The sequence below is a fragment of the Gigantopelta aegis genome, chromosome 9 (genome assembly GCF_016097555.1).
Source record: "Gigantopelta aegis isolate Gae_Host chromosome 9, Gae_host_genome, whole genome shotgun sequence".
Classification (NCBI taxonomy): domain Eukaryota; kingdom Metazoa; phylum Mollusca; class Gastropoda; order Neomphalida; family Peltospiridae; genus Gigantopelta; species Gigantopelta aegis.
In genome coordinates this window covers 1,513,797-1,537,220 of record NC_054707.1, presented here as the reverse complement: position 1 = coordinate 1,537,220, position 23,424 = coordinate 1,513,797, and the positions used below count along the sequence as shown (strand labels likewise).

At 38.9% G+C, this 23,424-nt stretch overlaps 2 protein-coding genes across 3 annotated transcripts in view; both read right to left on the bottom strand.

The window, feature by feature from the left end:
- Positions 1-1,481: 1,481 nt before the first annotated feature.
- LOC121382273 lies at positions 1,482-7,083 on the bottom strand. 2 transcript variants are annotated; one of them, XM_041511840.1, is made up of 2 exons: positions 6,724-7,083; positions 1,482-2,619 (listed from the first exon to the last, which is right to left on the bottom strand). In XM_041511840.1, exon 2 carries the CDS (start codon positions 2,569-2,571, stop codon positions 2,146-2,148), a length of 426 nt encoding a protein of 141 aa, XP_041367774.1. In that variant the 5' UTR covers positions 2,572-2,619; positions 6,724-7,083; the 3' UTR covers positions 1,482-2,145. The 2 variants fall into 2 exon arrangements, with proteins under 2 accessions (XP_041367774.1, XP_041367775.1); XM_041511841.1 differs by lacking the exon at positions 6,724-7,083 and adding an exon at positions 6,581-6,717.
- A 2,152-nt stretch (positions 7,084-9,235) lies between these two features.
- LOC121381063 (COP9 signalosome complex subunit 6-like) overlaps positions 9,236-23,424 on the bottom strand; it is a 21,716-nt gene continuing 7,527 nt past the window's right edge. The window contains exons 6-10 of the mRNA XM_041510153.1: positions 21,590-21,704; positions 17,320-17,406; positions 12,597-12,697; positions 11,441-11,509; positions 9,236-10,889 (exon numbers count right to left, since the gene is read on the bottom strand). Of these exons, the coding sequence (XP_041366087.1) occupies positions 10,818-10,889; positions 11,441-11,509; positions 12,597-12,697; positions 17,320-17,406; positions 21,590-21,704 (444 nt within the window). The 3' untranslated portion in view covers positions 9,236-10,817. The remainder of the gene's footprint in view (positions 10,890-11,440; positions 11,510-12,596; positions 12,698-17,319; positions 17,407-21,589; positions 21,705-23,424) is intronic.

The following is a 23,424-nucleotide window of genomic DNA, read 5'->3' as shown; positions in this document are numbered from 1 at the left end:
CAGAAATCCGTATTACATATAGAGATGCTGGTTTGGACAGTTAAAGTTTGTTTTGTTTAATGGTAACACATCAATTAATTAATCATTGGCTATTGGTTGTCAAACATTTCATAATTGTCACAGTCATAGGGGAAACCAGCAACATTTTTACATTAACAGCAAAGGATCTTTTCTCTGCACTTTTCCACAAACAGGACAGTACATACCACAGCCTTTGATATACCAGTCATGGAGCAGTGGTTGGGATAGGTTAAAAAAACCTATTGTGTCTACCGAGGTGGTTCGATCCTATGACCCGATTGAGCTAAATCCATTGGAATGTTCACTGTGTTTGGTTTGCTATAGTCGGACTTACTATTGTACTAGTAGGTTTCCTCTCTCATCTGTATGGTCCTTAACTATATGTTTGATGCCATATAACCGTAATTAAGTCAATTGCTTTCAGTCGTGTAGTGCTTTAGCCACTGTCATTAAGGCTGGTAGGTACTGAGTTCATATCCCAGTCACTCCCGAGTGAGTTTTAACAGCTCAGTTGGGAGGTGTAATGCTACTACACCAACTCACTCTGTATCCTTTCTGTCTCTGTTGGCCCGTGTCTCTGTCTCTCCCCCCCCCCTCCTATATCTCTCTCTCTCTCTCTCTCTCTCTCTCTCTCTCTCTCTCTCTCTGTCTCTGTCTCTCACTATCTCTGTCTCTCTTGGGTTTTTTGTTTTTGTATGGGGGGGGGGGGGGGGTTGTGTGGGGGTTTTTCCGGGGGGGGGGTAGAGATGGGGGGATTCTAGGAATGATGGAGCGATTTTTGTGTAAATTAGGTAATAGCAAAAACAGCTTCATTTTTATGGTTTACCCGTCACCAATCGCCGCCCATGCTGTAATTAGATTCAAATTCTAATATTATAAATTTTAGACTTGTATTGTAGCCTTATAAAGTCATTGTTCATTTCTACCTAATTAAATTTGTCGAATAGAATTTTGGACTGTGTGTGAGGGTTGATGTTCAGCCTCTAACTATTCTCTCTAAATTATGTCAAAATTACCAAACGCTCTACATCCAATAGCCGATGATTAATAAATCAGTGTGCTCTAGTGGTGTCGTTAAACAAAATAAACTTCTTAATACAACGATGTCGGGATTGAATGTCAGGAATGTGGATTGAATGTAAATAACACAGTTCACTGGGTTACAGTTAATATTTGCTGTTATAATTTGTTCCCTTATTTCTTTTCATCAGATATATCGAAGATGACCACAACGATAGAAATAATTGATCTACGTAATCTACCTCCCCCCTCCCCCATACCATCTCAAATATTACCCATGATGAGGCAGGGGAACTGTTTCTGAAGCCCAGAATCCCCCACCCCTTGCACACGCGCCTGGTTTTGGGACGGAGGAAAGTCCATTGCACTTTCTTGGCAAACGCTTATCAAACAACTGATCGGGCTACTTCTGTCCCTAGAAATAATAATAATGAAAATACTTTTATTTACAAATTTATTTGAAAGCATATGAAATAATGGACAATGTCAAATTTCTAAAGGTTGGGGGCGGTTCATATTTCAGCACCACCTGAATTCATAACTTGTCAAACGTCTCCTCTTTTGACTGTTTACGGTTTCCTCAAACTCATTCCTGTACTGTTTCCATTTTTAACAACAATATAGTGTTCCAATATTTTAACCTAAAATATCCTTTGACGATATTGACCAGTGCATTAGCTTTCTACGAAATAAACACTGTCATTGAATTCTTGGTACGAGTCGGGGTTGACCTATAGGATATTGTTATCTCCGTAGATCTTTTAGCGCTGCCATCATGAGAAACACCCATCGTAACTTGAATCAGGTCCTGAACGTACATTTCCATCGAATAATTGCATCAGTCACGACCACCATCTCTTGAACATTAAACTATTATCAATGACGAGGCTAGACTATATGTAATGGTCTAGGCTGACAAGCCTGCAGATATTCGTCATCTAGTGACTGTTGATAAGTTGATGTTCATTAAAACTTCGCATTAGTATTATTAAAATGTTGGTTGCCTGGAAGGTCAGTAATTCGCTCCGGCCATGACTAATCATTTGTCTTATTTCAGTAGGCTAGACTAGCTTCGTTGAATATTAATTAACTAACATCACAGATTTAGCTTTTAGACGTCACCGTATGACTAGACATTGCTTTATGCAAGTGTTTCCTCATCTCTTCGTAGTACTGCGTCCTTTCTCTGGAGATTTTTTCTATCTTTTTCAGTTTGGAATACGCGAACATTCTTCTTTTTGTCATATTGTCCAGCCATTTTTCAAATTCTTCCTGTCGTTGAGCAATTTCATTTTTTCTTGTTTCCATCATTTTTTCCCATGATTCATGTTCTTCTGGTGATACTGCCAAGAATGATTCGTCTGGCGTCAAATCGTCTGCCAATTTTAAGGCGTCAGCCCTTGCCTTTTGAACCTCGTCTGTCTCGTCTGTAATTTTCGCGCCAGTTTTGACTTTTGCTCCTTTTGATGCCTTGGCGTCGGTCTGTTTGCCGGTGGGCGATTTGGCGATGGGCGATTTCTGAGTTGCCATCTACTTGTCGATTTATTTTACAGCCAGAACCAACTGTTTTAAACCAATCTGAAAAAACAAACCAAGAATCCTAAATATTAGTTATACTGTATTTATTATCAGCTGCACCTGTAGGTTTAAAGAAACACTTTAAAGAAGCCCATGCTTGCAGATATATGTTGCTGGATACATTATGCAGTCTCTATCTTAACCCACCCATCGTTGTTGATGGACATTAAACGTCACTGTGTTTCCGCTCATTCGCGCATCAGTGATTACACGATAGACCAATCGATATAATCGTTACAAATATAGGTTCTTCGGGTGTAGATTATATTATGTTGGTACTTGTTACTGTTTACAGCCAAATCCATGACCCCGTTTGCGTAAACCATTGATGGGGGGGTTACGCAAAAATATACTATTAATTTCTTATATTTTACCCATTTCTTTTTGGCGTAACCCATTTATGTGCTAAATATAATGGGCTGTTGAAAAATGAGGTACGCAAAATTACACTTGTGTTGTTTCAAAGTTGCAGAATGGCGGCTTCCCATTAAAATTATTGTATTAACTTATGCTTTGAAATATAAACATTATACCTTCAACTAATATATGCCCATAAACAATTGCAACCAAATCATTTAATTTACTATTAGAAAAAATAGTGGAGAATCTTTTAGGGACGACCGACTGATTGAGGCGAATATGTTTGTTTTGTTTAAAGACACCACAAGAGCACATTGATTTATTAATTATCGGCACTGATATAAAATATGAAATAGCTTTACAGAGACAGAAATATTCGGTCTAGCTCTCTACCGACTGAGCTAGATCACGCCCATTGAGGCGAACACTCCGTAACGTTATGTCAGGTCATTAAAATTGCGACATTCCTCAGTTAATTATGTCGAGATCATATGTGTGGAATCGATTAATATGTAGTCATTTATCAGAAATAAATGTAAAAATAGCGAAATATAACCTGTAACTTTGAGATCGTAGCCGTCTACCTTTAATTAAAATGTTCTAATGGAAAGTAGGTATAACAATATACGAGGGTCTCTCCCCATAAATAAAGTTTCATCTTTAATTGATTTATCCCGTTTGACGGCGCGGTATGGCTTACAACGAGGCGTGCTGAACTGTTTAATGCTGTATTAATCCAGTTTTGTAGAGAACGCGTTGACACGGAAGCCTTTGCTGCTTAAATATAAGATATTGAAAATTTGCGTGTCGCAAACGGATTAGTATCAAATCGATTGTAGATGAATGCGAGCTGGTCATGAGAGTTAAGGTTAAGGTGTATAATCAACGTTACACGTGCCACGTCCCGCTGTTTTTACGTGTATGTGTGATGAATACCTACAGTCACTGATCCCAAATATAATCTTCGCATAATTTACTCAAAAATATCCAATTTGCAAAGTGTTTTCTCTCATCATAGACAGTAGCCTACTGTTATAGAAAATATTGATCGCGAATCCTATCCGAAATACCAGTCGGGAAGGGAGGCGAGCTACAATTAAGCTACAAACCCCCTAACCCATGAAAGGAAAACAAAAACAAAAACGAACAGAAGAGTTGTGCTTCGACGTAGGCCTAAATCGTAAATGATTGTATGCGAATGAAACTGTTTAACAACTAAGTATAATCATTAAAGAAGTAGGCACTTAAAACAAACTAATGATTAACAAAAAAAACATAAAAATATCTGTTTATCAAATGTGCTTTACCTTTATGCCATTTTTTAGCGTCCCTACATGTATAATATATGTGTGTCTGTGTGTCTGTCAGTCAGTCAGTGAGTGAGTCAGTCAGTCTATATATTATTTTTCTACCTGTGTAAATATATTTATAAAATACAATATCAGTACTGACATATATATTTGTATATTATATATTTGCGATACGTTCTTATTTATTATATACCAAAATATACTTTAAATATATATTACTCACGTATTTTAAAATACCAATACAAAAAATATTCCATTCTGCATGCATAATGTGACTGGTTATCCACATAAATATCCTATGGCAATGTGCCAATACTAAAACCATGTAGAATGTAGAACGAAAAAAAAAAATCCACCTTTTGTAATAATCGGGCTAAAGAAGAAAGCCAGCGGTAATCCACCTAATAAGGAAGCCAATTAACTTGTTTATCGAGTGGCCATAGCGACTCATTCCACAAAGAATCACTCCACCTCGACCGGGCTCAATTACACGTGTTTAATTACACAAAAACCAAGAGAACACTCAGCAAGAACTAAATATATTTGGCGACTGGAGATTGTTTTTCCTAACGGTGTGATTTACCTATTAAGTTGTGAATATCTACTACACTCTAGGTCTATATACACTAGGCCTACCTGTGATCGCCGCTGTTCAGTAGACACTGGTGCATATAATCACAATGTATGCAGGGTGCTAACAAATTTGGAGGGAGTGAACCGTTACCAATTAATATCGTAAATCAATTCTGGATCATTGTGCGATTCTGATGTCGGTGTTGGAAACCTGAGTACAATGAAGTTCAGAGTTTACTTAAAGTACATAAAATAGAGGTCTGTCACGTGCATTGTTCTCGTGGCTATTAGAATATTAACAAATTGTGGTCTTTAGAATATATAAAGTGCTGTGGAACCAAAACCTATCTAACCCGCAGGCCTTTCAGAATTGGAAAATTTGTGTAATCCATTTACGAGTTGCACAAAAATAAGCATGAATTAAAGTAACCAATTTCCTTTTTGCTTAAGTGTTTATGTCCATGTAGCCTAAATAATGTAATATACCTAATGCGAGAACGAAGAATAGATTACGCAAAAATATATCTGCCTGAGCTACGCACGAACGAAACTATCGTTCTCGCAATTTTCAGAGGCCAGTTTAAACTGTTATTTGATGAAAGGATGGGTGGCTGTAGTGTTTCCACGGAAACGTTCCTAACTATATAACATTACATCCCAGAAAACCGCTAGTTTGGCATATATTACAGCACAAGCTTAATCTACGTTCGTTTTAGTGATCTTTATGATAAAATCAATGACGTCAATGTAATCTATTTAACCTTTGACATATGTACGTTCCCATATATAATGTTTTTGGAGTGCCGCGGGCAAGGAAAACAGGCATATAAACAAAACAAATAATATTTGCGGCGTGGTTTTTGGTAACTGCGCCCGCGTCGAGGTGAAAACGGTCCTATCAGTTAAATGGAACACAAACTGTAACGAAATAAAAAGCTGACACCGAGGGCGATCGATCCCACTACCCATCACACGTCAGACGAGCGCTCTCGGTCTACCACTGAACTTATTACATGTTGTATATCTCACTGTGTGAAAAGAAGTTAAAGCCCGAGTGTGTATCGCTTTATATAACCGGTAAGATTCGGTGTTCTAATAATCGGTAAGATTCGGTGTTCTAATAATCGGTAAGATTCGGTGTTCTAATAATCGGTAAGATTCGGTGTTCTAATGCCTAAGTTTAAACCTAGGTCGCACTGAATGCCCTGTGCTGCACAATGCATGGTAAATCACTTTCATTTGAGGTAATACACCTTAACTAATCGCTGTAGGTTAGAAGGAGAATGGTATGTGAAGTAATACATCTTAACTCATAATGATATGGTAATTAGGTTAGGAGAATAATGTATTTTTTATAAGTATATTAATCAATGAATAAACGTACATCTTAATATCAATACAATTTATATATACATGTATATATTATATATATTTAACAGTAAACTTTATATAATATTACTATGTTAGGGCGTATAACATAACTTATGGAAGTTTTATAATTATTTATGTAAAATACATAAATAGGCTCCGGAAGCGGGTGGGTGGAAGGGGCACTGCCTCCCCAACTTTGAAATAATCTGTTGACCACCCCACCCACCCCGTTGAAAATCAAATTAATATATAAAGCTCCCCCCCCCCCCCCCCCCCCCCCACTCCATTGCTGTCATCTTACGACTGCCTATGACATACACGTAAATACGATACAAGAAACAACTCACGTCACGTCACGCCACCAATATGCCTGGATGTAACATTAACCCTTGTTGCGAAAATCAGTTCCCAGATCAGATTTTATAATTACTTTTCTATTTTGGCCTACAGCATATTATGTATATGGTGTAAGGTATACTAAATAACTCACGCCACTGTTATCATCCCGTGCGTAAAAACTTAATCCGTGTTGCTAAGACGGTTCTTAGATCAGAGCCAATTTGTCTGTCGTGTCTGCACGAAGGGAACACGAATCCCATTTTGTGAATCACAATGCCCGATAGTTCTCCAATGCAAACACAAACAGATCGTTTTACGACGTTACGCTCGCCCGGGGTATAAAACTGTGTGTTGTACAAAGGTGTCCATACATGCCAGTAAGCACTAACAAAACAGTACGGCACACTCAATAAAGTGCTCAACACGTCAATAAAAAAAATATATATATATAACAGCTGTTACTAAGTGGTCAGGAACAGCGCGGCTAGATAGACTAGAAAATTAAGGGCGTACAAATATTCATGTATGTTTTGGAATGCAGTCATATAGAAATATTCATGAATATTTTGTAATACAGTCATGTGCAAATATTCATGAGTTTTAGAATACAGACCTGTATACATACATAATACAGCACAAGCTGAACGTTATGAGTGTTTGTGTGCTGGGTGTCATGAGTGTTTGTGTGCTGGGGTGTCGATGAGCATTCACTCCTTCGTTAATTCATTCAGAACTGCCATGCCATCCATGCCAAACTACAACCCGTAGGTCGATGGGTGGGCATGTAATTAGTTTTCATTAGGTCGTGTCATCAAAATTGGTCTACATGTTTGCTTACATTTTTACTTGAAAGGGCCGTCAAATTCGTCGTCCGAAATATTTAAAACATTAGAACGACGACCATAAACTTATTTTTATTAAAAAGTACACCCACTAATTTGTCAATTATAGATCACTAATTAACCAAATAAAGCCATATCACTTTTTGCCCAACCCACCTCTCTGTCCTGGAGAGGTAGTCGAGGCAGATGGACTTTGTTCCCAGGAGGGGCGGGATTTAGCTCAGTCGTTTGACCGCTCGCTTGAGGTGCTTGCGTCGCAGGATCGAATCACCTCAGTGGATCCGTTCAACTGATTGGGGTTTTTTGCACTGGTCAAAGGCCGTGATATATGTTTTTCTGTCTTTGGGAAGGTGCATATAAAAGAGCCCGGGTTGTATTAAGAACATGTAGTGGGTTCCCTCTATTGACTACGAGTTACCAAATGTTTGACATCCAATAGCCAATGATTAATATATCAATGTGCTCTAGTGGTGTCGTCAAACAAAACAAACTTCTTCTTTTTCGTTCCCAGGACTGCGTGCTTGGACATTTAATTGGATAGAGGCACGTCAAATACTTTTCTTTAAAAGTATGTAAGCTGAACGTGTTAATAATGTAAGTTGGGTAGAGTAAGGGCGTACGACTCTCCTCATCCCGATTTTGTTTGATAAACTTAAGTTTAATGTTTTTAAATGCACCATTTTTAGTACCGGTGGCGTCGTGGCAGGCCATCGGTCTACAGGCTGGTAGGTACTGGGTTCGGATCCCAGTCGAGGCATGGGATTTTTAATCCAGATACCGACTCCAAACCCTGAGTGAGTGCTCCGCAAGGCTCAGTGGGTAGGTGTAAACCACTTGCACCGACCAGTGATCCATAACTGGCTCAACAAAGGCTATGGTTTGTGCTATCCTGTCTGTGGGAAGCGCAAATAAAAGATCCCTTGCTGCCTGTCGTAAAAAGAGTAGCCTATGTGGCGACAGCGGGTTTCCTCTAAAAACAGTGTCAGAATGACCATATGTTTGACGTCCAATAGCCGATGATAAGATAAAAAATCAATGTGCTCTAGCGGCGTCGTTAAATAAAACAAACTTTACTCTCTTTTTTTTTTCATTTTTAGTACAGTACAAATAAACACATTGCTAGCAAATTGCTAGCCAACTGCTAAATCCAACCCATGTTACCGTAGGCTAATCGATATTCTTAAAGAATGGGATGATGTATTATTTAACAAGTTTTTTTTCTCGAAAACAAACATTTAGAATACTTTAAAATGTAGACACGTCATTTTTTGTGTAAATAAAATGGAGAGTAAAAAAAAAAGTCACCAGTTATTATCAAGGTTATATCCCTCGTAAATTATTAAATTTACAAATATACTTGTGACAAGTTTTGACCAGTCATGATCATAGGCGTTGGAAGATGTGTATGTCACTGTGTATATGTTAGTGTGTGTGTATGTGTCACAGTGTGTGTGTGTGTGTGTGTGTTGTGTATATGTCACAGGGTGTGTATGTATCTCAGTGTGTGCGTGTATGTGTCACTATTTGCATGTCTCAGTTGTGGTGCACTGGTTGGAACGAGACAAATCCCAACCAGTTGAAGGAATCCATCAAGATGGTTCAATCATGCAACACAGCCACATCAAGCAAGCACACAATTGACTGAGCGAAATCCTGCCGGCAGGGTTCAGGCTGGCAGGGGCAGACGACAGTGGTAAAGCCAGTGTTGATACAATTTTCTCACATTTATGGTAGTGGGTCTGGTTGATAAAACTCATCACACCATAGCAACAACGCAGCTGGTGGATGTGTATCAAAGAAAACAAAATGATGACCAGTGACTTTCTGTGAAATCATTTTACTATAAATAAGACATATGTGACAGAAATAATGCATCATTTAGTTTTTAATGCTTTTGTCAAAACATAGCACAAGCATCACTAGGCAGTGTAGAATTCTTACAATCTCTTCCGTGCCGGCCACTGATCATTGCGAGAACCATAGTTTCCTTCATGTGTTGCTCATGCGAGTCTTAGTTTCGTGCAACAGGTTATGCCAAAACTAAATGGGTTGTCTCAATCCGACTTTGCATAATCCATGTTATGTTTTACGCCAATGTTGAATTCTCATTGGCCTGCTGTGTGGCATGGATACATATGTTTTTGTTACCAACTGAAGAAGAAACCAGATGAACAACCAGTTCTCTGAAGTGATCACAAACCGTCTAAAACAAGATAATCACAGCAATATGTTGATGCCGTAGTTTATTATAGCAAAAACAAGTCCCAGGCATGGTGGCCATAAGATCGATGCATAAGTTACAGTTTGTTTTGTTTAACAACACCACTAGAGCACATTGATTTAAAATCAATGCAATACCATTTAATGACTTTGATAACAAGATTCTTCAACTTGCATGGAAGAAGACGGACTTACTTGATAATAAATAGTGGGGGTCCCAGACCTAAATATGTGCCTGAATCCAATAACAGAATAAGGATAGAAAAAAGGTTTGGGGACAGCCCTAACATCTGGAATTCCAGAAAACTCCAGGGGGGTAAGTCCAGAGAAATCGGGCCAAATTAAGGTTTTTTCCATCATACCAGCATACCGGACTATGCCATTGGATATACCGTATTTCCTCTAATAAGCACTGGGCCTCCAATAAGTGCAGTGTCTGTAACACTGCAAGACAATAAACGCCAGGCCTATGATATGCACCAGGCCTCCAATAAATGCCGGGTAAAACAACCGAAAATTGATTACTCCTTGGCATAATTTAGGCACTTTACGTGGACAAATAATATAAATTTGTTCACAGTTTTGTTAAAGTTTAAAGTTTTGTTACAGTTCGAAATTAAAGTTTAAAAATAAATTATATTGGAAGTTTGTAGTTTTTAGCTTTAATTTCTAAACTTTGTTTGAAAAAATAAAGGCTGGGTCACCAATAAGCGCCAGGTCTGCGACCATTTTGAAATGAATAAGCACCTAGGTGCTTATTAGAGGAGATACCGCACATAAAAATAGTGACTGATACTGCCAGGAAGGCTCCTCACCCAACTCCCCATAACCATCTTTGAATCACGAATGTACCTTGTACCTAGGCACTGAATTTCTGGTTTTCTTTTTTCTTTTTCTTTTAGGATTACAACAGAATCATAAAAATATTAACTGATTTTTGGATTCTATCGTATAATTTGTGCTTCACACAAAGCACAGAATCGTGGTAAATTCATTGCTTGGTACCATTTATGAGAATCTTTAACAACGTGACCGTTGTGTCACAGTCTCAAGGTGTTGAATATTGTTTATGACGTCATGCTTTTTGACATATTTTTCCATTAATATTGTTCTTTTTAAAAATATAAAATCCTGTTGATGACGTTTTTGGGTCAGTAGTGATAATAGTTGTTTTATTTAACATTCAGAAAAATAATCCTCGCATTCTTCGTCCCATGCCCTGTCTGTCGTACAGCACATTGAACTTGTTCACAAACTGAAACAAACAGAAAACAGGCATTAGAACTCCAAAAAATTAAATTAAATCTTTATTTTCTAGTGAGACAATTGGAGCAATAATCTAAAACAGAATTTGTCACACACTCTCCTCCCAAAAAATTTAAAAAATTAAAAACGTTTGTAAAGAAAATGTGTTACAACCCAGATTCCATTTCTTCCAACTTGGAATAGAAGTTCATCATCAACCATTTTATTATATCTTTTAAATTCCACTCACAGATTTATCACATACCATGCGTTAAAAAAAAAAATTGTGGGAGAAAAATAATCATCTATGACCACTATTGTTTGGTAAGGGTTAAAATCCCAAGTGAATGTAATTTTCATTTATCTAGTTTTAAGCATGGTTTCCCAAAAAATGATGAACGTGTGGATCAGCGAAACTGAAACCTGTTAAATTCTGAAGATCTGCTGCAGGGTTAATCAATCTGTGTCCTATAACAGGTTTTATGGAAACCAAGTTTTCGACAAAAAAATTAATCTATGATACTATGCCTTTAACTGCATCTAGAAGGGAAAAAATCTCACCTGATTCATTGTATTAGAACCTTTCGTCATTGCTCCTAAATAGGCCATCAAAGAGATGTCGTTACATTGCTGAAACACAAAACAAGATGTTAGCCTAAAGCATGTTTTAAGAAATAGTCAAGTGGCATCGTCAAGTGGGCCATCTGGGCTGGTGGTATACTCACGATGGGGTGCCTGGGGTTGTCCAGCCCACCCAGACATCTCGCACTAACCCTCCAAGTTTTATATTTACATTATAAATTATGACTGACATGCAAAACTTTTGCAAATGAAAGGAAAGAAAGAAATGTTTTATTTAACGACACACTCGACACATTTTATTTTACGGTTATATGGCGTCGGACATATGGTTAAGGACCACACAGATTTTGAGAGGAAACCTGCTGTCGCCACTACATGGGCTACTCTTCCGATTAGCAGCAAGGGATCTTTTATTTGCGCTTCCCACAGGCAGGATAGCACAAACCATGGAATTGTTGAACCAGTTATGGATCACTGGTCGGTGCAAATGGTTTACACCTACCCATTGAGCCTTGCGGAGCACTCACTCAGGGTTTGGAGTCAGTATCTGGAATCAAAATCGCATGCCTCGACTGGGATCCGAACCCAGTACCTACCAGCCTGTAGACCGATGGCCTAACCACGATGCCACCGAGGCCGGTCCGCAAATGAAAGGATTTTAAAAAAAATAGAGGATATTTGGTGTATAGTAGAGCTGAATTATATGACATCGCAACACAGGGTCCACAATACGATTGATCTATTTATGCCAGCTGTATCGTGATACATACATTACAGTCACTAACCTTAATTCCGAATGTACATGTACGTACCTATTCTATTTTGCATGAAATGAATTTTGAGTTGCCTCAAACATCTGGATGACCACACTTTGCATTTGTTAAAATTGATACCATAAACTAGGTATCATAGTGATATGTAATTTAATAGAAAATAAAAATATAATTGCAGAAAATATTTTACACAGCCAGTCAGTGCCATTACATATCACAATATATATATCGTCTTGAGATGATGCTTACAAATAAACTTCTTTTTTGGTGAATTATTCATGAATTTTGGGTACATACTTATATGAGTAAATATAAATTAATTAATGGTCAAAAGTCATTAAATATAGTTTACATGAACTTACATTATAAAAATCCTCTTTAAAGCATGACGTGTCTAAAACTGGCAATCTGTAGCACATACTGAAAGCTTCTCGTAAAACATCGTGATTCTTGGGAACCTCACCTAAACAAAAGAAGATAAATTTTTTTTACCATAACTTGACATACACAGATATACTGCAATTTTTAAAATAAATTATGAGATTTATAGTAAACAAAAATTCACATAATAAAAAAAACATTCATGTTAGTTATTCTAAATGTGTATGACAGAAGTCAACATTTATTTCTGAAGTCTAAAGCACTGCATATTTTTTATAGAGCTCCAAACTTGTCTACACAGCAACAAGCTCTATTGTAATCTAGAATAATTTTAATTGCATTTGGAGAAATTAAAAATTTATGACGTAAGTAAAAACATTGACATATTTCTATCCAACATTTCCTGAAAATAGTATTCTCAGGTTTCAAGCCATAAAAACATATGGCTCATGGGAGGAGATACTACAATACTACAGATGTAACATTAGCATAATTTGTGAAAACAGTATGTACTGAACAACAATAATAAAAGAAGAAAAAAAAAATATATATATATATACAGGACTCGAACCATGGTTCATACAGAAATTTCCTGATCTCATTCAAGGACTTTTCAAGGGTTTTTAAAGGCTTTTTCTTATGAAATTCAAGGACATTTTACCTCTCAAATATTCATAAAAAAACATTTTCTGTATGTGAGAAAATACACTTTTAATGGGAAGTTCATTAAGAATACTGCAACACTGTTACAATACAACTAAACAAAGCAAGCATTAGTTGAACACAAAAAATCTCAGTGAGGATAACCAATGTCATGCTAATAGGCTAAACAGGCAAATTGTTCAACCCTTCAGAGCAGAAAGTTTATCATTCAGTTTTTCCTCAACTGTTATGAGATCGTTCTTTTTGTCCACAACAGTGCGCCTGAATGCATTTGACTTATTGTCTGAACCAAATTGTTAACAACTACAAAACATTACTCTCCTACCTTTAATTACCGTTATATTTCTCCCAAATTTTGTCCACACACAAGTTGTGAAAAAACCATTACAGTGACACAGCTTCCACATATGAGACTATAACGATGTCGCCAGTATCGACTTTGCTGAGATAGCATAGGGCAAAATACATGCAGTTTTCAACCGTCTGCCATTTTGCTTTTTTATGGAATATTCTTCAAGAGGGGTGAAAGCCTCCAAAGTACGTGACATAATTAATATAAAATCAATTATCTTTAGTGGTATATTTAAACAAACAAAAAATAATTTTTAAAATTAATATGTCATCACTTTTGCTTTTATTATCATAACATGTTATGACGTTGCTAGAATAAGTCAAAATGGCAGCCGGCACAAAATTACATGCTTTTTGCCCTATGCGATCTCAGCGAAGTCGATATTGGTGACATGGTTATCATCTAGTATGTGGAATCTGTGTCATTGCAATGGTATTTCCTAGATTTCTGTCTGGACAAAATGTGAGTAAAATCTAACGAAAAATAAATGCAGGAGAGCAAGTTTTGGTAGTTGTTAACATTTTGGTTCAGACTTTAGTCACAAACAACATATTGCCAGTTTTCTGATCAATACACTTGTTGCACAGGGAGCAAGACGCTTTATGTCGGTCACATTTGTGTTCTCTGACCCACGGCAACTGGGTCAGCCATATCCGATTAAACACGCACTTGCCCATGATCACAATTCAAAGACAAATACTTCCACAAAAGCACAGCCACTTAGGTCTCACTACACAGATGTCATCTGCCATTGAAACCCATGTTAAACTGCCCAACTTCAAGCAAAGATTGCCCATAGAATGGGTTCTCGTTGGCACTAACAACATACACCATTGCGAACATACATTATATAAGCATTTATATTCATTCCAAAATTGTGAACATTTCCGTCTCAGTTTTTTGCTATATGACCGCATCTGGCTTGTAGTTCCGGTCCGAACAGGTGGTTCATAAACTGATTCACTCCGGCTGTCACTTGCACTATATACCCATGTCCCAAAAGGTCGATGCACAATATTACAAAATAACATGGACAAAATACAGCCAGAAGGCTTAACATTAAACATACATATTGTTTTAATTCTTCACCATTTCCTAGAAGTGAATATGTGAACCATAACATGTGCCATAGTTAGGAACTATAGTGGACCGTGATGAATGAACTCTCACCCGGAAGTGATCTGTGTAGTGAGACCTTAAAGTCTAGTGACCGATTTTGTCAAACTTGGTTTGAAGTCAATTTGATAATTTGGGTCATTTACACCATGAAAAGCTATACTAGAGCCGTGTAACTTATGAACTCTAACCAATACATCAAAAGATAGATGCACCATACCATCCAATAAAACTTCATATCACATTGTTACTCCTTGGTCATCCACACAATAGATGGCCATCAAACAAGCAGCCACTATATGGTAATGTATGACCTTGTTGGTAGTTCTGATATGGGGAACATACAAAGAAGCTAATTATCTACTTAGTTCATTAAAAATATTAGTTTTCATCAACTGTTGCTATGGGCAACAATTGTTTCATAATGAAGTGTTGAAATCCTGTTTTTTCATGTATATTTATTTCAGCATGAAGATCCACATATTATTAATGGCAGATACAAATTCTACTTTCATAGTAGAATACTATGTTATATATTCACAATACCATCAAAACTGTTTGTCACTATGACTGTAGATTCGAAAAAATTCATTATGCACAAAATCACAGAAATTAGGGTGAATTTGGATATTGACCTTGTGACCTTGAATTTTGACCTTTTACAATGAGAAACTCAGTGTTAGACACTCATATCAATTTATTTATTACATGTAAGAACACTAGAATATACATTTTGACACACACACCCCTAAAAAATAAAAATAAAATAAAAATAATAAAAATAAATAAAATTGACATGTTTGCTATATTTACCCAAATAGGGCCCCCATACGTTTGGCTCAAATCCACATCGATGTAATTACCTTTTATAAGGATGCTACACTAGTACATTTTCATTTTGGCTTGCTAAACTTATATATTTTGGGATAAACAGTAATTTCATGTTTTACATTATGGTCTCATTACACAGATGTCATCTGCCATTGAAACCCATGTTAAACTGCCCAACTTCAAGCGAAGATTGCCCATAGAACGGGTTCTCGTTGGCACTAACAACATACACCATTGCGAACATACATTATATAAGCATTTATATTCATTCCAAAATTGTGAACATTTCCATCTCAGTTTTTTGCTATATGACCGCATCTGGCTGTAGTACCGGTCCAAACAGGTGGTTCATTAACCGATTCACTCCGGCTGTCACTTGCGCTATACACCCATGTCCCAAAAGGTTGATGCACAATATTACAAAATAACATGGGCAAAATACAGCCAGAAGGCTTACCATTAAACATACATATTGTTTTAATTCTTCACCATTTCCTAGAAGTAAATATGTGAACCATAACATGTGTCACAATTAGGAACTATAGTGGACCGTCATCAATGAACTCTCACCCGGAAGTGATCTGTGTAGTGAGACTGTAACGTATTCGCTGATGCGAGCGGCCATTTGCAATACAACGAAGCTTGATGAACAATCACAGAAATATACGAATGAACTTGTAGACGCTACCAGAACCGTACGAATGTTACCGAAGCAACAGTAAATGATCCGCATTCGTCAAAAAAAATGTACGCTCTCGCCACTAATATTTTAAATTGTTACTATCTTTATTGAAATAATTATTTTCAAGCACAACATACAGGAATTCAAGGACTTTTCAATTACTTTTAGGACTTTTCATGACATTCTGCAGTTTTCAAGTACTTTTCAAGGTTAATTTCAAATTTATTGACTTTTCAAGACAGGGCTTGAAATTCCAGTACTTTTCCAGCCTGTGCGAACCTTGCGAACCTAACGTCGCCAATTGCCGTCATTGAGATATAAATTACTGTAGGTAGAGAGTGAGCATATATATATATATATATAATTTTGTTTTTTTAACTTGCTGTGGGAGACAAATTCTTACGTTTGAGCCCTGTATATATACAAACACACACGCACGCACGCACGCACAGAGACACACACACACACAACACACACGCACACATACATACAAACAAACACATACATACATACAGTCAGACCTCGTTACAACGACCGTCATTACAATATTATTTACACCATACAACCACAAATTGTAAGTACATCAGTGTTATTCTGTCTAATACACCGGAATTCACACCTTCTGACATAGACAAAGCAAATTAGGAACAAATGTGCATCCGACGTCTGAAAACATCTCTTTAAAATGACATTACATAATCACAGATACCGTAACACATTGGCAGTACACACACAGCCACAAATGGTCATTGTATCAAGGTCTACACACAAAAACTAACGGGATTCAAACTAAATAATTGTAAATAAATTAAAGAAAACAAAAGTAATACCCATGTTTCTTTTGTTGTTCAGTATATTTCTTAAAAACCATGGGTCGAATTTCCGAAGCCTGTTTTTCTTAAACGCAGGAGGTGTTTAAGCATTGTAAATGTATGTAGTTACACGCATGTAAGACATAAACAGGCTTTGTAAATTCGGCCCTATCTGTATTAAAACTTGTACAGACATCATTATTAAACCCTCCATTCTTGACTTTTGAGTCAATGCATAGAGTACCAACCTGCTTGAACAGCTTTAATGTAACTCAGAACAAGTTTGATTCGACTGTGCAGCATCTTTATGGAGCTGTGTTGAGATATCAAATGTTCTGAAAATTTAAAAAAAACGTATGTCAAACCACTTTTTCAGTGATAATAGATATAATACAACATTATTTTATTAATACAGATATAATATAAATTAAGCTACAAACGAAAAACAAGGTGAAATATAATAATAAAATATGCTGTTTTAGCCAATTATGTGAAACAGATTATTCCAAATGTTTAGAGCTGTGTGATTTTTAAATCTATGTGCAACCTAGACATTCAGGTTGAGAATACAAATATGAAGAACACTTTCACCATTTTTTTTCTTTCATGAATATTTAACCTCACCTCTCATCTAGCTGCATTTCCCACCCTCATTGCAATGGACTGGTACTAACACCAACCAATTTCTGGTCACATGACTACTTCATTCTTCTTTATCCCAAACAATGATGAAATACAAAAGCAGGTAGACTGGCTGGACAACATGGTGTCGTGGTTAAGCAATCAGACATATTGCTGGTATGTACTGGGTTCGCAGCTCAGTACCAGCTCCCACCCAGAGCAAGTTTTAACGACTCAATGAGTAGATGTAAGACCACTACACCCTCTTTACCCTCACTAACAACTAACAACTAACCCATTGTCCTGGACAGACAGCCCAGTACCAGCTCCCACCCAGAGCAAGTTTTAACGACTCAATGAGTAGGTGTAAGACCACTACACCCTCTTTACCCTCACTAACAACTAACAACTAACCCATTGTCCTGGACAGACAGCCCAGTACCAGCTCCCACCCAGAGCAAGTTTTAACGACTCAATGAGTAGGTGTAAGACCACTACACCCTCTTTACCCTCACTAACAACTAACAACTAGCCCATTGTCCTGGACAGACAGCCCAGTACCAGCTCCCACCCAGAGCAAGTTTTAACGACTCAATGAGTAGGTGTAAGACCACTACACCCTCTTTACCCTCACTAACAACTAGCCCATTGTCCTGGACAGACAGCCCAGTACCAGCTCCCACCCAGAGCAATGTGTAGGTGTAAGACCACTACACCCTCTTTACCCTCACTAACAACTAACAACTAACCCAATGTCCTGGACAGACAGCCCAGTACCAGCTCCCACCCAGAGCAATGTGTAGGTGTAAGACCACTACACCCTCTTTACCCTCACTAACAACTAACAACTAACCCAATGTCCTGGACAGACAGCCCAGTACCAGCTCCCACCCAGAGCAATGTGTAGGTGTAAGACCACTACACCCTCTTTACCCTCACTAACAACTAACAACTAACCCAATGTCCTGGACAGACAGCCCAGTACCAGCTCCCACCCAGAGCAATGTGTAGGTGTAAGACCACTACACCCTCTTTACCCTCACTAACAACTAACAACTAACCCAATGTCCTGGACAGACAGCCCAGTACCAGCTCCCACCCAGAGCAATGTGTAGGTGTAAGACCACTACACCCTCTTTACCCTCACTAACAACTAACAACTAACCCAATGTCCTGGACAGACAGCCCAGTACCAGCTCCCACCCAGAGCAATGTGTAGGTGTAAGACCACTACACCCTCTTTACCCTCACTAACAACTAACAACTAACCCAATGTCCTGGACAGACAGCCCAGTACCAGCTCCCACCCAGAGCAAGTTTTAACGAGTCAGTGAGTAGGTGTAAGACCACTACACCCTCTTTACCCTCACTAACAACTAACCCATTGTCCTGGACAGACAGCCCAGTACCAGCTCCCACCCAGAGCAAATTTTAACAACTCAATGGGTAGGTGTAAGACCACTACACCCTCTTTACCCTCACTAACAACTAACCCATTGTCCTGGACAGACAGCCCAGTACCAGCTCCCACCCAGAGCAAGTTTTAACGAGTCAGTGAGTAGGTGTAAGACCACTACACCCTCTTTACCCTCACTAACAACTAACAACTAGCCCATTGTCCTGGACAGACAGCCCAGTACCAGCTCCCACCCAGAGCAAGTTTTAACGAGTCAGTGAGTAGGTGTAAGACCACTACACCCTCTTTACCCTCACTAACAAGTAGCCCATTGTCCTGGACAGACAGCCCAGTACCAGCTCCCACCCAGAGCAATGTGTAGGTGTAAGACCACTACACCCTCTTTACCCTCACTAACAACTAACAACTAACCCAATGTCCTGGACAGACAGCCCAGTACCAGCTCCCACCCAGAGCAAATTTTAACAACTCAATGGGTAGGTGTAAGACCACTACACCCTCTTTACCCTCACTAACAACTAGCCCATTGTCCTGGACAGACAGCCCAGTACCAGCTCCCACCCAGAGCAAGTTTTAACGAGTCAGTGAGTAGGTGTAAGACCACTACACCCTCTTTACCCTCACTAACAACTAACAACTAGCCCATTGTCCTGGACAGACAGCCCAGTACCAGCTCCCACCCAGAGCAAATTTTAACAACTCAATGGGTAGGTGTAAGACCACTACACCCTCTTTACCCTCACTAACAACTAGCCCATTGTCCTGGACAGACAGCCCAGTACCAGCTCCCACCCAGAGCAAGTTTTAACGAGTCAGTGAGTAGGTGTAAGACCACTACACCCTCTTTACCCTCACTAACAACTAACAACTAGCCCATTGTCCTGGACAGACAGCCCAGTACCAGCTCCCACCCAGAGCAAGTTTTAACGAGTAAGTGAGTAGGTGTAAGACCACTACACCCTCTTTACCCTCACTAACAAGTAGCCCATTGTCCTGGACAGACAGCCCTGTACCAGCTCCCACCCAGAGCAAGTTTTAACAACTCGATGAGTAGGTGTAAGACCACTACACCCTCTTTACCCTCACTAACAACTAACAACCAACCCATTGTCCTGGACAGACAGCCCTGTACCAGCTCCCACCCAGAGCAAATTTTAACAACTCGATGAGTAGGTGTAAGACCACTACACCCTCTTTACCCTCACTAACAACTAACAACCAACCCATTGTCCTGGACAGACAGCCCAGTACCAGCTCCCACCCAGAGCAAGTTTTAACGACTCATTGAGTAGGTGTAAGACCACTACACACTCTTTACCCTCACTAACAACTAACCCATTGTCCTGGACAGACAGCCCAGTACAAGCTCCCACCCAGAGCAAGTTTTAACGACTCAATGAGTAGGTGTAAGACCACTACACCCTCTTTACCCTCACTAACAACTAACCCATTGTCCTGGACAGACAGCCCAGTACAAGCTCCCACCCAGAGCAAATTTTAACAACTCGATGAGTAGGTGTAAGACCACTACACCCTCTTTACCCTCACTAACAACTAACAACTAACAACCAACCCATTGTCCTGGACAGACAGCCCAGTACCAGCTCCCACCCAGAGCAAATTTTAACAACTCGATGAGTAGGTGTAAGACCACTACACCCTCTTTACCCTCACTAACAACTAACAACTAACAACCAACCCATTGTCCTGGACAGACAGCCCAGTACCAGCTCCCACCCAGAGCAAGTTTTAACGACTCAATGAGTAGGTGTAAGACCACTACACCCTCTTTACCCTCACTAACAACTAACAACTAACAACCAACCCATTGTCCTGGACAGACAGCCCAGTACCAGCTCCCACCCAGAGCAATGAGTAGGTGTAAGACCACTACACCCTCTTTACCCTCACTAACAACTAGCCCATTGTCCTGGACAGACAGCCCAGTACCAGCTCCCACCCAGAGCAATGTGTAGGTGTAAGACCACTACACCCTCTTTACCCTCACTAACAACTAACAACTAACCCATTGTCCTGGACAGACAGCCCAGTACCAGCTCCCACCCAGAGCAATGTGTAGGTGTAAGACCACTACACCCTCTTTACCCTCACTAACAACTAACAACTAACCCATTGTCCTGGACAGACAGCTCAGTACCAGCTCCCACCCAGAGCAAGTTTTAACGACTCAATGAGTAGGTGTAAGACCACTACACCCTCTTTACCCTCACTAACAACTAGCCCATTGTCCTGGACAGACAGCCCAGTACCAGCTCCCACCCAGAGCAATGTGTAGGTGTAAGACCACTACACCCTCTTTACCCTCACTAACCACTAACAACCAACCCATTGTCCTGGACAGACAGCCCAGATAGCTGAGGTGTGTGCTCAAGATAGTGTGCTTTAACCTTAACTGGATATAAGCACGGAAATAAGTCAAAATGAAAATGAATGTAATGATTCCTGTATAGAAATCTCACCTGCTGAACTCTCACCGGTCTCTGACGACGACATCCGAGCCACGTGGTCGACACCGATCCTCTCCGCCTCCTCTGTGGCTAATGTGTAGGAGAGTTCCACAAACAGCATCGTGGCCTGAAGTTAACAGTTAGTATAATACACTATAACAATCACACCGTGCAATACTAAGACACTGACTTGTTTTGTAAAGTTTGTTTTGTTTAACGACACCATTAGAGCACATTGATTAATTAATCCTATTGGATGTCAAACATTTTGGTAATTCCAATGACATATAGTCATAGAGAGGAAACCCGCTACATTTTTCCATTAGTAGCAAGGGATCTTTTATATGCACCATCCCACAGACAGGATAGAACATACCACGGCCTTTGATATACCAGTCGTGGGGCACAGGCTGGAACGAGAAATACCCCAATGGGCCCGCCAACACGGATTGATCGCAGACCGACTGAGCATTAAGCGAGCATTTTACCACTAGGCTACATCTCACTTTTAAGAGACTGACTTGTTTAGTGTCATACATTTATCTCACTTAACACCTTATTGGTCCATAGTTTTACTTTGACGCCAGACTGTACATCAACGCATCAACGCATATCACACCATTTGCTGTGACCAGTCTGTGCTGTTTAGTTTTCGACCAGATTAATTTCAGTAATGCCAGAAAATAGTAATTATTACTTTCATTTTAACATAACAACAACACATTAATTATCAGTTACTTAAAAGTATCACGTTTATCATGAAAATATTCAATTGTTTCACTTAAATTTTCTTACTGGAAGTACATGTAGTACTGCTGACAAAATACTACAATTTGAACCAAGTGTATAATTTGGTATCTTTCCGAATGAAGGGGCGGGACATAGCCCAGTTGTAAAGCATTCGCTTGATGCACAGTCAGTCTAGGATTGATCCTCATTGATTTATTTCTCATTCCAGCCAGTGCTCCACAATTGGTATATCAAAGGCTGTGGTATGGTGCATATAAAAGATCACTTGCTGCATTAGAAAAAATGTAGTGGGTTTTCTCTGATGACTATGAGTCAGAATTACCAATGTTTGACATCCAATAGCCGATGATTAATTAATCAATGTGCTCTAGTAGTGTTGTTACACAAAACAAACTTCTTTCTCGAATGAAGGAAGGAAGAAAGGAAATGTTTTATTTAACAAAGCACTCAACGCATTTTATTTTACGGTTATATGGCGTCGGACAAATGGTTAAGGACCACACAGATATTGAGGGAGGGTTACTCTTTCCGATTAGCAGCAAGGAATCTTTTATATGCACCATCCCTGAGACAGGATAGCACATACCACGACCTTTGATGTACCAGTCTTGGTGCACTGGCAGGAGTGAAAAATAGCCAAATGGGCCCACTGACGGGGATTGATCCCAAATCAACCGCTCATTAAGCTAACACTTCTTTTAAAATGAATGCAGAACATAACAAAACCTTACAAAATATATCAATAAATGTTAACTTTTTTGCTGTTTTTATTTTACCAAGCTTTTCCTCTTTCTCCTGAGAAGGGAAAACTAGGCATCTGAAAACTGCGAGAGCGATAGCTTTGTTCGAGCATCATTCACTTAAGTATAGTTTGCAGGGCTTGTAGATTATGGTAGCCCCACTCCCGTGGCTAGTGATATTCAATTTTGGGCTAGTAAATAACTACAACTGCCATGCCTGACGGCTTGTGAAAAAAAAAAATTGTCAAATGTTGCAGTTAAGTCTATTTTATAAATATGAATATACTGACCCCACTCCAACCCCTAATGTTAGCGTTTTTATGCCTCTTTAGTATAGTCCCTCTGACATATCCAATT

Bases quoted from the DNA above. Each gene is read 5' to 3' on its own strand.
- LOC121382273 (XM_041511840.1), bottom strand. From the start codon at position 2,571: ATGGCAACTCAGAAATCGCCCATCGCCAAATCGCCCACCGGCAAACAG.